This window comes from Heterodontus francisci, chromosome 9 (assembly GCF_036365525.1).
Source record: "Heterodontus francisci isolate sHetFra1 chromosome 9, sHetFra1.hap1, whole genome shotgun sequence".
NCBI classification, from domain to species: Eukaryota; Metazoa; Chordata; class Chondrichthyes; order Heterodontiformes; family Heterodontidae; genus Heterodontus; species Heterodontus francisci.
The window spans coordinates 103,305,636-103,322,648 of record NC_090379.1 but is presented as its reverse complement, the minus strand read 5'-3'; the positions used below and the strand labels follow the sequence as shown (position 1 = coordinate 103,322,648).

General features: G+C 43.1%; 1 protein-coding gene across 1 annotated transcript in view; it reads right to left on the bottom strand.

Annotated features, from left to right (window-relative positions):
- bahd1 (bromo adjacent homology domain containing 1) overlaps nt 1–16,668 on the bottom strand; it is a 127,180-nt gene extending 110,512 nt beyond the window's left edge. Inside the window, exons 1-2 of the mRNA XM_068038182.1 lie at nt 16,606–16,668; nt 15,766–15,896 (exon numbers count right to left, since the gene is read on the bottom strand). Of these exons, the coding sequence (XP_067894283.1) occupies nt 15,766–15,896; nt 16,606–16,668 (194 nt within the window). The remainder of the gene's footprint in view (nt 1–15,765; nt 15,897–16,605) is intronic.
- Between the last annotated feature and the right edge of the window lie 345 nt (nt 16,669–17,013).

Here is a 17,013-nt window from a genome sequence, read left to right as displayed (position 1 = left end):
TATTGCATTAAGTTTTTCTAAGTGCCTTGCCATAACCTCCTTAATAATAGATTCAAGCATTTTCGCTATGACAGATGTTAGGCTTACTGGCCTGTAGTTTCCTGCTTTCTGTCTCCCTCCTTTTTGAATAGAGAAGTTACATTCACTATTTTCCAATCTGATGGGACCTTTCCAGATCTAGGGAATTTTAAACAATTACAACCAATGCATCTACTATCTCAGCACACACTTCTTTTAAAACCCTAGAATGCAGGCCATCAGGTCCTGGGGACTTGTTAGCCTTTAATTCTAAGTTTTCTCAGTACCCATTGTGATTGTAATTGTTTTCCCTTTCACCTCATGATCTACATGTATTTCAGGGATGTTATTTGTTTCCTCCACAGTGAAGACAGACACAAAATATCTGTGTAACGTTTCCACCATTTCCTATTAATTCCCTAGTCTCACCCCCTAAGGGAATAACGCTCTCTTTAGTTACTCTTTTCCTTACTCTTACTGTCTTTTTTATAATTCTAGCTAACTTCCTCTCACTTCAATTTCTCCTTCCTTTTTAATTAAAAAGTCATTCTGCACTGGTTTTTAAATTCTGTCCAATCTTCTGACCTACCACTAACCTTCGCAGAATTGTACACTTGTTTTTCCAATTTGATACTATCTTTAACTTCCTTAGTTAACCACGGATGCTGCATCCCTCTTCTAGAGTCTTTATTTCTCACTGGAATGTATCTTTGCTGAGTATTATTAAATCTCTCCTTAAATGTCTACCAAGCATCTCTACAGTACTACCCTTTAATGTAATTTCCCACCTCATTTTAGCCAGCTCGGACTTCATACCCTTATAAATGCCTTTATTTAAATTTAAAACACTAGTCTTAGACCGGCTTTTCTCATCTTCAAACTGAATGCGAAACTTAATCATGTTATGATCACTGCTACCTAAAGGCTCCTTCACTGAGGTCATTAATTAACCCTGCCTCATTGCACATTACCAGGTCTAGAATAGTCTGCTCTCCAGTTGGCTCTAGAACATGCTGCTCTAAGAAATTGTCTCAAACACCATGAACTTATCTTCCATATGACTATGCTTCAAAAAGCACTTCAATTGTAAATCACTTTTGAGAATCCCAGATTTGTTGAAGGCACTATAGAAATGCACGTTCTTTCTTTAGACGGTGCTCTGAGACAAACTATTCAGGTTTTTCATATGAAAGCATCGTCTACACTAAAAAAAAAGTGTAAACCATAGCAACATTTTAAAGCACATCAAGCTGCCTTACATCTTCAGTTGAATGCTTTGAGCTGTTCAGCTGGTCACCCAAATTTATTTGTCAATGTAGGGAATGCTTTCCAAATGAGAACAAACTGCATATCCTGGGCAGCACTGTGACAGTAACAAATAACACCAATCACACACTGACCAGAGCCCACTTGTCAGCAAGTTACTCAGTCAGCTGACAGATATTGATCACATCTCATAGCGGCCCACAAAACCACCCCCATGCGCTGTCAAGGATTTCATTCATATTTTGTAATGCTACATTTAAAATCCATTCCAGAGAAGATGCTGAGCCTTCAGCGTGTGCAGTGCGATAGATTAACCAAACACTGCACAGTAGCCAGATAAACAAAAAGTTTGCTATTGCCCCCAGTCCTTCTGACTTGTATCATTTGACTCCTTTAGTATGATGACACAGATATGCTTTATAAACTATATATAACCTATGCTTTAATGTTGAGCAATACCCTCATTTCCAATACTGTCAATTCATCACTTTAAATACCCACCAACAGTCACAGATCTAGAACCTTCAGTATTTCAGCTGAGGGTTATATTGATCAAAGATCCCTTTGCAGACAATCTGCACAATAGCTCTCCCTGCCTCTCTTTCTTCTTAGGTCTTAAGGAGTGTCTTAAAACTTATCTCTTGGACCAAGCTTTTGGTCATCTACCTTGCTATCGCCTTACATGGCTCGGTGTCAAACATTGTTTTATAAATGCACCTATAGATGTTTAATTATTTTTAAGGCATTACATAAATACAAGTTTTTGATGGTCCTCATCCTTTGCATAAAACAGAACAAATATTTAACACTCAGTGTGGCACTTTACTGAAATTCTATCGTATTAATCGCACTATATAAACCCAGGGTAATCTTTCAAGCTAGGGCACATGGGTCAGGTTCTGTATACAACTCTCATGCTGGGACATATGGGTAAGGGTGTCTTTGTAGAAGGCGTCTCACACTGGGACATACAAGTCAGGGCCCCTATAGAGTGGTCTCTCTCACACTGGGATACATGGGTAAGGACTTTCTCATCCAAGTCAGGAACTCATACAAACTCTCCATTCACAGAGCTGATCTGCATTCGCATGAGCTCACCCCACATCACATGATCTCATCCTCTCGGAGTCTGATCTAATGTGGCTTTAGCTTACCTAGCCCACATCCTCCAGGAACAGACTACCTTACATCAGGATATGTGGACTACAGAGAAACTAGGAAACACCCAGCCATTCAGAATCCAGACAACTTTCACAACTAAAAACAAACATGTTTTAGAAAAAACCATTCTGTACAGATTAATTTTGTGCCAACTGTCACCCACTGCAGGCAGAATCTGTGCTATCGATAATTGCCCCAGATTATGGTTTAAAAACTAATACGTACAGAGCTCATCTCTCCAAAAAAGTTGACAATGTTTCAGTATTCCCAAATTAATTCATGGCTGGAACAGAACTTGCCTCGTGGTGCCCAGTACTGCAAGCAGAGGTTAAGTTTATCTGTGTGACTGCCTTCCTAACATGGATCATAAGTGCACTCACCATGATAAAGAATTCCAGAAAGAAAACATAAAAAAACATTTGCACCTAAATCTGACATAAGGAATGAGAGCGAGCGTGACAGTGACCTTAAAACTTGCATTTATATAGCGCCTTTCACGACCTCAGGAAGCCCCAAAGAGCTTTACATCCAATTAAGTACGTTAAGTGTAGTTACCGATGCAATATAGAATATGTGGCAGCCAATTTGCAAACATCAAGGTCAATGTGCTAATGATCTATTCTACTGATACAAAAGCAAAATTTTTAATGAAAGTCACTGACCTGAAAGGTTAACTCTCTTTCTCTCTTCAAAAAATGCTGCATGCATGACCTGCTGTCTATTTCCAGCATTTTCTGTTTTTCATTATCTATTCTACTGGTGTTGGTTGAGGGGTAAATATTGGCCAGGACACTGGGGAGTTCTCCCCTGCTATTCTACAAAGCAGTGTTGTGGGATCTTTAACATTAGCTCAAGAAGGCAAATGGAACTGAAGGACTTCAACGGAAATACTTTAATAAATGTTTAAAACCAAGATCTGGCATTTGGCATCAATGGTCACCTCCTTTGTTCCATAACGAAATGCTCACGATTCAGAGGCTGGCAGTGCAGTGACATCTATCATAAGTACCAGGCTTGTGATTATAGTACTTCAGCCACTGAGTTCCTGATATCAACAGGACTGTTGAGGCAGAGTAAGAGTTGCCTTGGACCTCCCTCAGACAACTCTTAGTAACTAAATCCAAAGCAACAGTGATGCAAACCTGAGGTACAGGTTGCCCATAGACCCTGTTGACAGCTAGGGACAGTGGTGATGCTGAGAGGGGGGAGGGGGTAAGAAAATTTCTACCCAAGCTAAAGAAAATACACCTTTATTATACTCAACTGAAAATTGAAAATAGTCACTTTGGTCCTACGTACTTCAAATTGCTGAGTTCTTTGCCATGATCTGTCATGCCTCAATACCAAGGCAATATTTTGCTTTAGTGCTAACCTAATTCCACCACTCCCACATATATAGGCACACAAATTTTTAACACATTCACCCAGGTCTTGTGAATTTTAGAGGCCAACCACAGAGATAAAGGACTCATTACACAAACTTTGTTTCTGATATCAACAGGACTGTTGAGGCTCCTCCAAATCTTTGTGACTCAGGAATTCTAGCAAAGTTCCTGTACAGCTCTGCTTGCAAGCCATGACTCCATAAATTTATCTACACTTTCTTCACCTTGAAAAGAAACATTTTTCAAAGAAAAATTGCTAGATTTTATAAAATCTTACACAAAATAAACAGGACATGTGACTTTCGGAAGCAAGAATATCCTGGCCAGGCAGTTTACTTCACCCACTTCAGCTTCCTCCATGCTGCTTCGGATTGACGCCCGCCCCTTCATGAAGCCCACAGGTAGCTGTGGTTCAGATGGTTGCATTCTCACCAGAATCAGAAAGTAGTGGGTTGATATTTTTCCTGCATTATACCAGTGATTATACTTCAAAAATACTTCATTGGCTGTAAAGTGCTTTGGGACGTCCTGCCATAGAAATGCAAGTTCTTTCTTTGCTAGCTGGCAGCGGGTCAATCAGGATGGATATTTCAACTCCCTTGAAGGTTAGTCAACACACCTATCAGGTGTTCATTCAACACAATCCATTAGATAATCTGCAGAGAGTTTGCTTCTGCAGTAAGTATGTTGAAAATTAACCCCAGGTGGGATGAAGGCAAAAGGTTTCCACGGCTTTTACTCGAATTCACAACCAACAATTGCTGCACTTACTGTAAAGTTGCAACAAGACTGAGTAAATCCAAGAATTTCAAAGCAGCACGTCAAAGGCGTTTTACCTTCAACTAGGCCTCAGCATTACCCCTTGTAACCAGAGGCAGACACTGAGGCAAGAGCAAAGAACAGCTCCAAGATCCTAACTATTTACCACTGTACGTACACAAACACACACAATCAGCACTGAGCTCAAGAGGTTCTCACATGAACCATGCAACATTTCTGCAGACTCAGTAGCGTGGCGTCGCACTAACAGTGAAACTCAAGACAAAAACCACTTCTGAGGGATCTCACCTTGCCAAGTTTGCGAATCTCTTCAGCCCACCTGACAGAATCAAATCCACACAGCATTAACCAGAAACTGAAATCATCCATCTTAAAACTACCTCTACCTGCCATCGATAGAGGGCCCAACGCTTCTTCAATATCGTAATATGGGAACGTCAGTGTCTGCCTATAAACAAGAGGTCAGGCAAGCAAGGTAGAACCACAGGGAATGGCCATATCACTATCTATTAAATCAGAAGAGGATGTGCCATGCATGCTTAGCAAGAACACAACATAACACCATAGATCTTTAAAAGCTTTTTTAAAAAATTGTAAATATTACATCAGCTACGGCCTGAGAACACATTGAAGTCTCTGGATTCTGGGCAATGGCTTTTACTCTCTTTTCTCCTGAAGGTGCCAACCACAGGTGCCAGCAGCTCTCCAACATTTTATTCAAATAGTCTTTCTTCCCGAGGGTCTGAATAATATATTTTCCCCTCAATTCATAATTGAATTCAAATTCAGCAAATAAATACTGCAGTTTTATTCAAATGTAAATCACTGGATAATTCAGCATTTTTGGACCAAATAATACACTCAGACTATTCAACTGCAGAGTCCATCACATCAGAGGCCAATCCTATCTTTGCCCCATACCCTTCAGCAACCTCATTCCAACAGCCAAAAGACAGCTGATTTGTTTATTCACCATTCCTATCTCAATGGCATGTGAGCCAATAATATCTGCATGCCAGGTGAAATCAGCTAACTCAGCAGAGAGGAGGAATAAAACCTGGAAACTGCCTCGTATATGTGGCTCAATGTTGTATCTGATGTGACGTGTTTGCCCAAAGCTAAGCAAAAGAACTTGTTGTCAAGAAAACATGATATGTCAAATGGAGATATTAATTCATCAGTTGGAAACTTACATTAAACTTTTAAAGGAAAAAAGCCTAGTTAACTTTAAAAAAACTGACAACCGTGATGGCCATCACAATTTGCATCTGAAATACCAGGAGATTGAATTGGAGACAGAAGTTTAACAAGAAGCCTAGCCAGGACAATGCTTTGGCTAACTATGTAGATTATCCAGACCACTCTCATTAGCGGGACATTCAACGCCATCTCAAGGCATTCATGAGTGGAGACATCCCTCCAGGAGGTCAACAATACCACCCGAGAGAAGTTTTGGGTTTTAGACTTTAGACCTCATTAAAAACAAAGGGGATTGGGAGAACCATGTGACAATCTCCCTAGACTGTGTAACACTGGGAGTTTTGTTACACACAAAAGAGACACAGTAATTGAGTGCACAGCAGTAGAGAAAGCAGTGTGCTTCCCTTTCTCTCCAGAAAACATCAAGTTTGAAAACTATCCGCCACTGTGGACTCTCCAAGTTGACAGACTGCTTCAGCCAGAGAGCAGGGGAAGACAGCCACCTACAAATCTGCCAAGAAAGCCCTGAGCCAAGCAGGCCAGCCACAAAGTGCACTTTGACCAGCCATAAACTTCAAGAATACAACTTCATCCGGAAGACCACCAAATCATCCAAGCTCACAGACTGTATTTAAATTTCATTTACTCTGGACTTTAATCCAACCACAAACCACAAAACCTACTTTCCACTCTGTAATCTGTATGTATGTATTTCTCGTGTGAATTTGTGCATGTATGTGTAGTGTATTTCATATTTTTAAATCGGGTTTAGATTGTTAATTATAATAAACTGACCTCATTTTTGCTTAAACTCAAGAAAACCTGTCTGATAGAACCAATCACTATCACATAAAAGGTAAAATACTCAGAGGTGGTAAGCACAACTACTGTTTTAAAAAGGAATAAACCTTGTTGTGGTCAAATAAGAGGAAGGGCAAGAGACCCCCTCCTCACCTTGCCATAACATTGTTAGTCATGGCTCAGTTGGTAGCACTCTCACTTCTGAACAACAAGGTTCTGGGTTCAAGTCCCATTCCAGGACTTGAGCACAAAAATCAAGACTAACACTCCAGTGCAGTATTCCCTCTACTGCACTGTTGAAGGTGCCATATTTCAGATGAGGCATCAAATCGGGGATCCATCTGCCCTCTCAGGTGGATGTAAAAGATCCTGTGACAGTATTCCAAAGAGGAGCAGGGGATTTATCCCTGGTGTTCTGACCAATATATATATCCCTCAACCAACATCATGGAAACAGATATCTTGTCACCATCACACTGCTGAGAGATTCCTAAATTACAACAGTTGACCACACTTCAAAAAAGTACCTCATTGGCTATAAAAGCACTTTGAGACATCTAGCAGCTAGGAAAAGCGCTATATAAATGCAAGTCTTTTCTTTTCAACTTTACATAGCTCCATATAACAATGAATTACTGTTGAAGTACTGTCATTATTACGCAGGCACACAGCAGCCATTTTATACACAGCAATTTCACAAACAGCAAATTAACCAATCATTCTACTTTTAGTGACATCAGCTGAGGGAAAAATATTTTGCAGGATGCAGAGTACTCCCCGCTCTTTTTCTAACAGTGCCATTTTTATCTCCACCAGAACAGGCTTATTTGAAAGAAAGCATCTTAGAAATAAAAATCAACAATGAAGCACTGATGTTGAAAATTTGCATCTCAATTGTGGCATAGCCCTGCATTTAAAAAAAAAGAAAACACACCCAACAATCCTTCCAGTGGGAAGAGTTTTGCACCATCTACTTATCAAGCCTCCTTCTAATTCTAAACACATCTATTAAATATCCCCTTAACCTTTTATACTCCAAGAACAACCACCCAGCTTCTCAAGTCTCTACAGAGATTTAGAACAGAGGAACTTAGAGGGTTGTGAAACTGTGAAGTACACAACCAGAAATAATGACTTGAAGTTGATTAATTTTTAAAATGTTGGCCAGGTTCAAAACAGGTGGTTGCAAAAAAAGGGGGAATAACTGGATATAGGAACAGGGTGGACAAAGGATTAGGATCACTGTTTGAGAGGGATGAACACCAATAGGGATTGGTTCCATGTTGCAATTTCTATGTAGGAGGAGGTTGTTATCCGATATGCCTATACCCCTTTCTTGACAAACAAATTCACTATTTCTAATGAATGCCAAGTTTAATCTGGTCACACTTTCAGGACTCATTTGCAAAATAATCAAGTCTTATTTCTGATCATCGCTCTTGCATTCTCCTCAACAACACGCACAAACACATTCATTCACTATAAAACAGCAATGATTAACACAGAGCTAATTACAGGCAATGTTAAGTCCTTGCCCTGAGGCAAATACTTGCTAAACTGTTGTTGAAACATCCTGATTTGCAGGTCTCCCTCAAAAGTGATTTTAACTGATCAGACTCCCAATAACGAGAAGAATTTTCCTGAGGGAAATCAGCCACCTAGTCTGTGCTGCGATCTTCCCGTGCGTTCTCCATAGGGGGATATTGCAAAGTAACAATTCTATCACACAATCCATAGTTTATTGCTGAACAGATACATTAGTAAAGTCCAATGCTGTTCCATAAACTGATGCTAAAAAAGCATGGAACATACAAGAGTGAGACACCCACTACAATTCACATTGCACGTACATAGCAGTATTACATCAGTAGTGGACAATGCATATGACACATATAAAAATACATCATTCACCCCACCCCTGCATCAAATTAGATAGATGAAGTCGGTGTGTCACACTTGTAGTTATACAAGGTCCAAAAAGAATTAACTAAATTGAGTCTGCCATACTTCAGTGCTCTGGAAACAGCAAACAGGTGTTGTACAGAGTTGAATAAGCAAAGCAGTTCCAACAGTCCAATAAGCAGCCATCTCTAATTAATTTCACCCTTTATCAGTCCTCCTCATGACTTCAACTGTGACCAGTGATAACCAACATTTAACTTATCCCACTCACCCACATAGTTCTTATCTTGGCTTGATTACTAATTTACAATTCATCACTGGTTTATGCAAGAGCTGTATCCTTGACGGAGCTGTAGCCCTGACATCTTGATCAGCAGTGTACAACTCTCCCTTTCCCCATCTCACCCCAAGTCTGTGTTGAGTTATCTGTTCCATCAGGGAAGGCATTTGGAACACTATAACTGGCCTCAGTGCTACAGGGTTGGGGAAAGAGGAAAATTGTCCCCATTCTTCTTGTTGGTCTCAAGTGACCAGAACAACCCCCTTCTGAAAGTACACGTGACTCTCTGTCCACTGAAGGCAGGATCAGAAGTAAAACCTTTTGAGTCGAATATGACTCTTCCTCAGAACCGAAGGTAGGCAGAAATGTGATGGGTTTTATATGCTGTTGAAAGGGGAGAGGAAGAACAAAAAAAGGGAACGTCTGTGATTAGGTAGAGAATAGGAGAGATTAAATGAAAAACATGCCATGGAACAAAAGGCAAAGCTAGTGGTAATAGTTGTAATAAAAGACAAAGCAATTGTCAGAGACTGTTAATGGCAAAATATTGAATCGCTCTGTCCAAAAGCAAAAACGTGAAGTTTAAAACCAGCACATTTTTTTTTAAAATCAAAATGGGTGTCATGGTCTAAAATTGTTGAACTTAATGTTGAGTCCAGAAGGTTGTGAAGTGCCTAAGTGGAAAATAAGGTGCTGTTCCTTAAGCTTACAATGAGCTTCGCTGGAGCACTGCAGTAGGCCGAGGAGAGAAATGTGGGCGAGAGCAAGGTGGTGAATTAAAATGGCAAGTAACGGGGTCATGCCTTAAGCTCTAAACACTCCTTCCAGGTGAAGCAGCTATTTACCTGTACTTTCAATACAGTCTCTTCTACATTGGGGAGACCAAACACAGATTGCGTGACCGCTTTGTGGAACACCTCCACTCAGTCCGCAAGCAAGATCCCGAGCTTCCAGTTGTTTGCCATTTTAATTCTTCCGATTAGGCACTTTAGAGCCTTCTGGAAACAATTTCAGATCATGACCCCCATTTTGGTGGTTAAAAAAAAAAACATGCCGGTCTTAAACTTGTTTTTCATGTCTTTGTTTTTGGACAGAGCTGTTCATTATTATGCCATCAAAACACCCTCTCTGGACAAATGCATTGTCATTTACTACAACTATTACCACTCCCTTTGTCTTTTGTTTCATGACATCTTGGTCATTTAATCTCTCCCATCCTTTACCCTATCACAGACCTTCCCTTTTGCTCTTACTCCCCCCTTCAGTAGCATAAAATCCATCACATTTGTACCTTTCTTCAGTTCTGAAGAGGCATATCCAACTCAAAACTTTAACTGTTTTCTCTCTTCACAGACCTGAGTATTTCCAGCACTTTGTTTTTATTTCAGGTGGAGAAGTGATGTCCCCTTCCCTACCAGGGTCTACCAGCCTGGCAACTTTCACTGCCAAGACCTGCACGTGACTTAGGTTGTGGTGGCAACTGATGCCAGAAACCAAGAACGGAGCAACAACTAAACAGATGGACAAAAAATTTAATGTGGGGTGAAAAAGTCACAATATAGCTCTTACAAAATTAAGACAAATGTAGGTCACAAGGTGATTATACATGTATTTTCTCCCACAATCCTCTAGTTGTGAACTTTGTGTTTCATTGTTCTTGGGAAGCTAAAATGTTATCACTTCTGCACCACTTTGTCCTTTGCAAACAACTTTGCTTCCCCACCCACCTATTTCTAAAATCTGCATTCAAGCAATAGGGCACTCATTAGCAAAAGTATAACTCACCGAGAATCTGACATCAGAAACATAGCAATGCCCCTACATTTACAAAGTGTACCCAGGCTGTGATTGTTCTGAGCCAGTGTGGCACCACATCTCATCCTGCCCAAAGCTGACATCCTGCCTGAAGCACTGAAAGGCAGGAAGCCACTTTAGGCAAATTGGATGCATTCTGCGACATCTCTTTTCTGTTTTGGTCCGAGAACATTTGCACATCCCACAAACAGGCTTTTCTAAAGTCGCTGTCTCAATTGCATCCCCTACCCACTGCAGACTATTGGTCCCAATTAGCCTGGATTTCAAGTAGCCAGTCTCAGCTCCACCGAGTGCACACAGCAGATTATACTCAGAAGTGTTAGCACAGAAAATAGGTCAACACAGTTCCTTAACACATTTCCCCTGCTGCTCCCATCCCGCCAACATTTATTTTGTTACAAGCCTCAACAGCATAAACAGCAAACACATACCAGAGCTGGATCCAGGAGGTCCAGGTGGACAAGTGACTCTCCAAGTAGTGGACAGCTTACAAGAAGCCAATAATCTGCAATTAACGTCCCACGCTCTTGCGCACAGGAGATACAGGTCTTTCTTTCTTCCTTTCCCAAGCTTTTAAGTTACTTTACACACAACTTTCAGCTGCATTTCTCTCCCAAGGTAAATTCACTTTCATCCCATGAGGCCCAGCATCTTACAAAATTGGAGTGGAATCCTAATGCATCTAAATCAGTTTCTCCTTTCATCCTCATTTAATCCACCTTGAACCCCTTTTTAATGCGACACAATCCTCCTTTTATACACCATTTACATAGGAACAGGACTCAGCAGCAGGAGTCGGCCATTCAGCTCGAAGAGCCTGCTCTGCCATTCAATAAGATCATGGCTGGTCTGGTTGTGGTCTCGACTCCACTTTCCTGTCTGTCCCCCCACAACCCTACTTCCTTGTGTGAAAAATCTCTCTCTGATCTCAGTCCATCCAAGTCCAAAGTACAGCCCCAGAGCTTGCATGGGGCATTATGAACGACCCTGAGGGATGTTAATATTAGCATTGTCTCCTGCTTCTATTCCCTCATTCTCCCCTTCCACCTATTTCTGCTCATTCTGTCTCATGGCTTCTCACTTGTTCATCACGACCTATCCTCTCCAGTGCAGTCACTTTCCCCTCACTCTGGTGTCACCGATTCTGTCCAGCTTCATAAGGGAAAGAGAGAGAGAGATGGAAAGAGAAAGTAGGAAAGGGTACATCTCACTCCCCTCATTCTTAATCTAACCTTCACTTTTCATTCTCTACCCAAATGGCACTTTTTACTTGTCAAAAATGAACAGGGCTTAAAGCTGGTGCAGAAGAGGGCAAAAAGGAGAATACTGACTAATCTCCATATCAAACTGCAATAACAAAACACTTCCATGTGAACAGTCACACAAAGAGAGTCAGAAAGGAAGAAAAAAGCCTTTTGTTCTTTCCCAGCTTTGTAACTTTCACTCCCCTGCACCCCCACCCCACAACCCCAGTTTACTACATATTGCTGTCCTCCACTGAAGGCTGATCTTTGAAACACGTTTTTAAAAAACCCTAGTACCTCCCTCTCCAAATCCCTGCCTAAAACTCAGCAATACATGTGAGTTTTATTACCCCATCCTCCAACCTTTCACTGTTGTAAACTACTCAAGACATTGAACACAAAGTTGCCCAGTACATCTTCTATTCCTCTCTTCAATCACCACAGTTGTAGCATGACTCTCCTGTTCAGGTCCCACACTGGCTTCAGCCTTATTCCATCATCTTCTCATTGAAGGATCCCACTGTCACCTCCTATCGGATCTTCAAAGTCCTCACTGGGTTGCAACCTCCAAAGCTTTCCAGTGACTTTCTTGCTCAAGTATCGCCATATTATCCTCACCTTAACCTTTGCACTAAGCTATGGTTCACCCTCAGTGATTCCACCCTACATTCCCAGTCACTCCTCTTCTAAATTCTCAGTCTTCCTAATCACTATATGACCACATCTTTCACTTCACCATTGCACAAGTCCCCATCATCCAAAGATTTCTTCTGAGCAATGTGTCTCTGCCCACCCTCAATCCATTGTTTTCGTACTCCAGAACCTTTTATAGCACACTCTTGCTTTAGCCCTCATATCAGCCAGAACATTGCCACTTCAGTCAACTATCCAGCTTCTGCTTTCAATGCCCTCGCCCCCATTAGATCACTCAATCTGCGACAATAATCACCTTCATGACCTCAAATCCAAGGATCACAGACTTGGCCAGATCCAGCATGTTGCCAGTTTGCTCACCCACCCAGACCTGGTTTTAGCACCTCAAGCAACATTACCATTTTGCTTACATTCCGACTAAGCCAGGAATGCAAAGGAGGGAAGAAAAACACAAATTTATTTTCTCCCATCTCTTCTGTCCTCCACCCAACCTTCACCTAATTATACAAAGTAAAAAGCATATTGTGCATTCATTGTTAAACAATGTTATACACCCCACCCCAATCCACTGCATGCTCCTTCCCCACATTATTCTGCCCTTCTACACCATTCTCCTTTCCCCATCAAGCACAGCTGTTCATCGCCACTCTCCCATCACACTTTCACCCAATGTCTGTCACATTCCGTCCCTGCCCAATTTCTCCTTCACACATCCCCTCATGATGTTGCACTTGACTCTCATGTCCCTGCCTTCATCCCCTCCCTCACCCCAGCACCTTCCCTTTCCCTGTTATGTCCTCTCCTCCTCAAGTACTTTTCCAGATTTCCCTCTCCCATGCAACTATCAACCACCACTTTCCAGACTCTTTCAAGCCAAAGATTGTGCCGTCTTTCCTCAGAAACTCAAGAGATTTGACTCGATAATCAGCTTTGCGGCTCTCCTCTGCACCTCCCTCGGCGTTTTTCCTCCTTGATGTCTCATTTTGTCTTTCCCCCTTTTGTCCTTTTCTATTATCCCCCCCTTCATCACTCCTCTCCTGTCCCTTTCTCCTCCAACTGTCCCTTTTCCTCTTTACAACTAATTCCTTTCACAATTCTTTCTCATCTACTATTCTGCTTTCCTCTCCTCCCATTAATCCCATTCTTCCTCTCCCTCACTATTTCCTCCTTTTCCCTTTCTAGCTCATTCACTCTCCTCCTTCCCTCCCATTTCTTTTTCCTCTTCATACATCTGACATTTTTTTCTTCCCTTTTATCATTCATCTATCTCCACTTTCTCATCCCCACCCACTTCCAGCATCTGCCCTTCACTCATAAGAACACAAGAAATAGAAAGGAGCAGGAGTAAGCCACTCAGCCCCTCGAGCCTGCTCTGCCACTCACTAAGATAATGGCTGATCTGATGGTGGTCTTAACTCTACTTTCCTGCCTGCCCTCCCATAACCCTTGACTCCCTTGTCAATCAAAGGTCTGTCTAACTCAGCCCTGAAAAAAATTCAATGAGTCGGCCTCCACTGCTCACTGGAAGAGAATTCCAAACACTAACGGTCCTGAGAGAAGAATTTCCTCCTTATCCCAGTCTTAAATGGGAAACCCCTTAATTTTAAACTCTGCCCCTAGTTCTAGATCCCCCCTTGAGGGGAAACATCCTCTCAGCATCAAACCTGTCAAGTCCCCTCAGAATCTTAAATTCTGCTCTTTCCTTTCAACCTCCTTTCGTCTCCCATGTCTATCCTCCACACCGTCCCGCCCCTGCTGATCCTTCATTTCCTCTTCTGCTCCCCATGTGACCCCCGCTCCATGTCTCTTTTTCCCTCATTATGCTTACTTCCTCTCTCTCTCCTTCCATCGCGCTTTCCATTCTCTCAATTTCTATTATTTTCTTTTGTACCCTCATTGCTATGCCACTTCCTTTCTTCTCTACATCTCCTTTTCCCTTCATCATACATCCCCATCATTCTCTTACCCATTCTTCTCTCCCTTCCTATGCTCCCGATTCTTAATTCCCCCTTGCTTTGTTTCCTTCTCACTCATCACATGCCCCTGCCTTTCCATCCCACCTGCTCTCCTCCTGCTTTATTTTCCTTTCAACTGCCTCATTTCAAACTCCCTACTCTCTTTTACCTTTCTTTCACTGTCTCCCTCACTCCCAACTTTTCTTTCTCCCCTCTTCCACTTTCCCTCTCCTTTGATCCAGTCCCTCCTGTCTCCCAACCATTTTCCCTTACACTGGCTTCCTCTTCCTTACAATTCTCTCAACTTTCACTCCTTTTCTCTTCCTTTATTCTCTTCCTGTCCACTATCTCCTTTTTTCCCCTTCACCCTCTACTCCAGTATCCCCCTTTAACTTTTTCTCCCCTCACTATCTTGCTCTTTCCATCACCCCTCGCCTTTGTGTTCTACCTTCCCCAGTTCCCTTTTCTCCCCTTCCATGTGTTCCTTCTCACCCTTCGCCACTTCCTTTCCACCTCTTCCACCCCTCGCTTTCCTTCCTTTTCTCTCACCCCACTGTCATCGCATCCCTTCCATCTCACTTTACCCCTCCCACTTTGTCTCTTCTCCCCATCTGTTTTTCACACCTTCTCTACCACTTTTCTGCTCTCCATGGTTGTTTTTTCCTCTCCTCTATTCCACACCCCAACACTTCCTGCTCCTCGCACCTTATTTCACCCCTCACATCCTCTTTTTTCTACTCTTTCACTTCCTCCTTCCCTCTTCTTTCTACTCTATTACACTCCCCCCCCCCCCCCCTCTCCTCCCCCATTCTTCCTCCACCCTTCCCTCCCCCAGTTGGGCTGCAGAAGATGGCGGGGGCCGAGCTCCGGGAGAGTCAGGCAGGCTGGGGCGTTAAGCTTCTCCGTCCCTGCCCCTTCACAGTTCGGCCCGGTGTGACGACGGGCCGGGTCGTTACTCCCTCACCGGGCTGTGGGGGACGGCCTTCAGGCCGCGGGCCGGCACCAGGTGTCCGGGGCTCGGCCTGCGCCACAAGGGGCGGCGTCGGCAGCGGCACCAGGCGGGGTAAACACCGGCGCTCGCGGCACACCCGGCCAGCTCGAGCCGGGAGCTGGGACCAACCGGCACTGCGCACGCCGCGGCCCGTCAATCACCCACTCCCCTCCATCCATCACCCATTAATTTTCACACAAATGCATCCTTCCCCTTCAAAATAAAGCAACTTCCAAGAGCTGCGATCCACCCGGCTCGCTGCATTGCATCCACCTACCGGCAGAGACAGCGCCATCGCCCCCCCAAAACTGACCTCTTTTGACCGGTGCATCTGATGTACCGACCATCGCACCACACCACACGTCCAGTCAGCGCCGCGCGCCGAGCCCGGCTCCCCGGGTATCCGCGAGCCCTGGACTCGCTGATTGACAGGCTGACACTTACCTGGGGCTCTCACTGCTTGCAGACGACACATAAGCCAACAGGGTAAAGAATATTGCTCTTTTTTTATATATATGTATTTTTCTTCGAAAACAAAAACAACTTTTCAGCCCAGCTTGTCCTGCGCCATGTTTTTTTTTGGTGGGTAATATTACGTGTGCAAAAAAAAATTAAATTTGCATAACAAAAGTAAAAGTAACGGTTGCCATATGGGCTTCGGTAATGGATAAATAATGATGGAGGCGGGGGGGGGGGTGGTGTAGACCCCCCACTCCACCAACACACACACAGTGTGGGGGGATTCGGCCCAGCTTTCTAGGAGCACCCCCGTCAAAAGATCCCCTTTCTTGGAATAAAATGCAAAACCAAGTTACATATAGCATATCAGTGGGATTACTTCCCGATTGTAATAATCGATCTATTCCAGGAATCGGCTTTCAACGTGCTCCCTATCTATTTGGAGAGGGAGGAGAAACCGATTGTTTTTTTTTTGTACCGTTCTAGTTCGCAGGGAAGGAACACTTAATATCACACTTCGTGCATTCAGATTAAAAAATATATATATATATATAAACTTGCTCCGCACTTAAGTTAGAGAGTTTGGTTTAAGACGGGCCGACAAGACTTGTAAGTTTTTGTTTCGTATCTTGTGATGGAGGGAAGGGCGAGGAACCCATCAGCTGAAAGTGCATCAGTCATGTGCAAGCTGTACCTTGTGTCGAAGTTCGCAAGCTACTGAGACGCGGCGAAGCACGCAGCTCAATCTGGAGAACATTATTTTTCTCTCCCCCTCCCGCCGCCCCCCTACTTCAAACGACGTGAGCTCCGGAGCCTGGACGAGTTTAATCGCAAGCGACCCAAAAAAGAAAACATGTCATGCTCCGCTTCCGGGAACGTGACTTCGCTGGGAGTTGGAATGCAACATTCTGCAATACACGTACACACGTCCTTTATCGGAGCGGCGAAGGACCTGGAGATTCAAAAATAAAACCCAAGATAAAGTGCAAGCAGAGTAGTATTTGTAAACGAGGAGGCATCAGAAACGTGCGTCACTCCTTGCACAATAAGCAGTCAGCTACCTCTAAAAGTCTTGGCGTGACTCTTGACAGAGCATCACTTC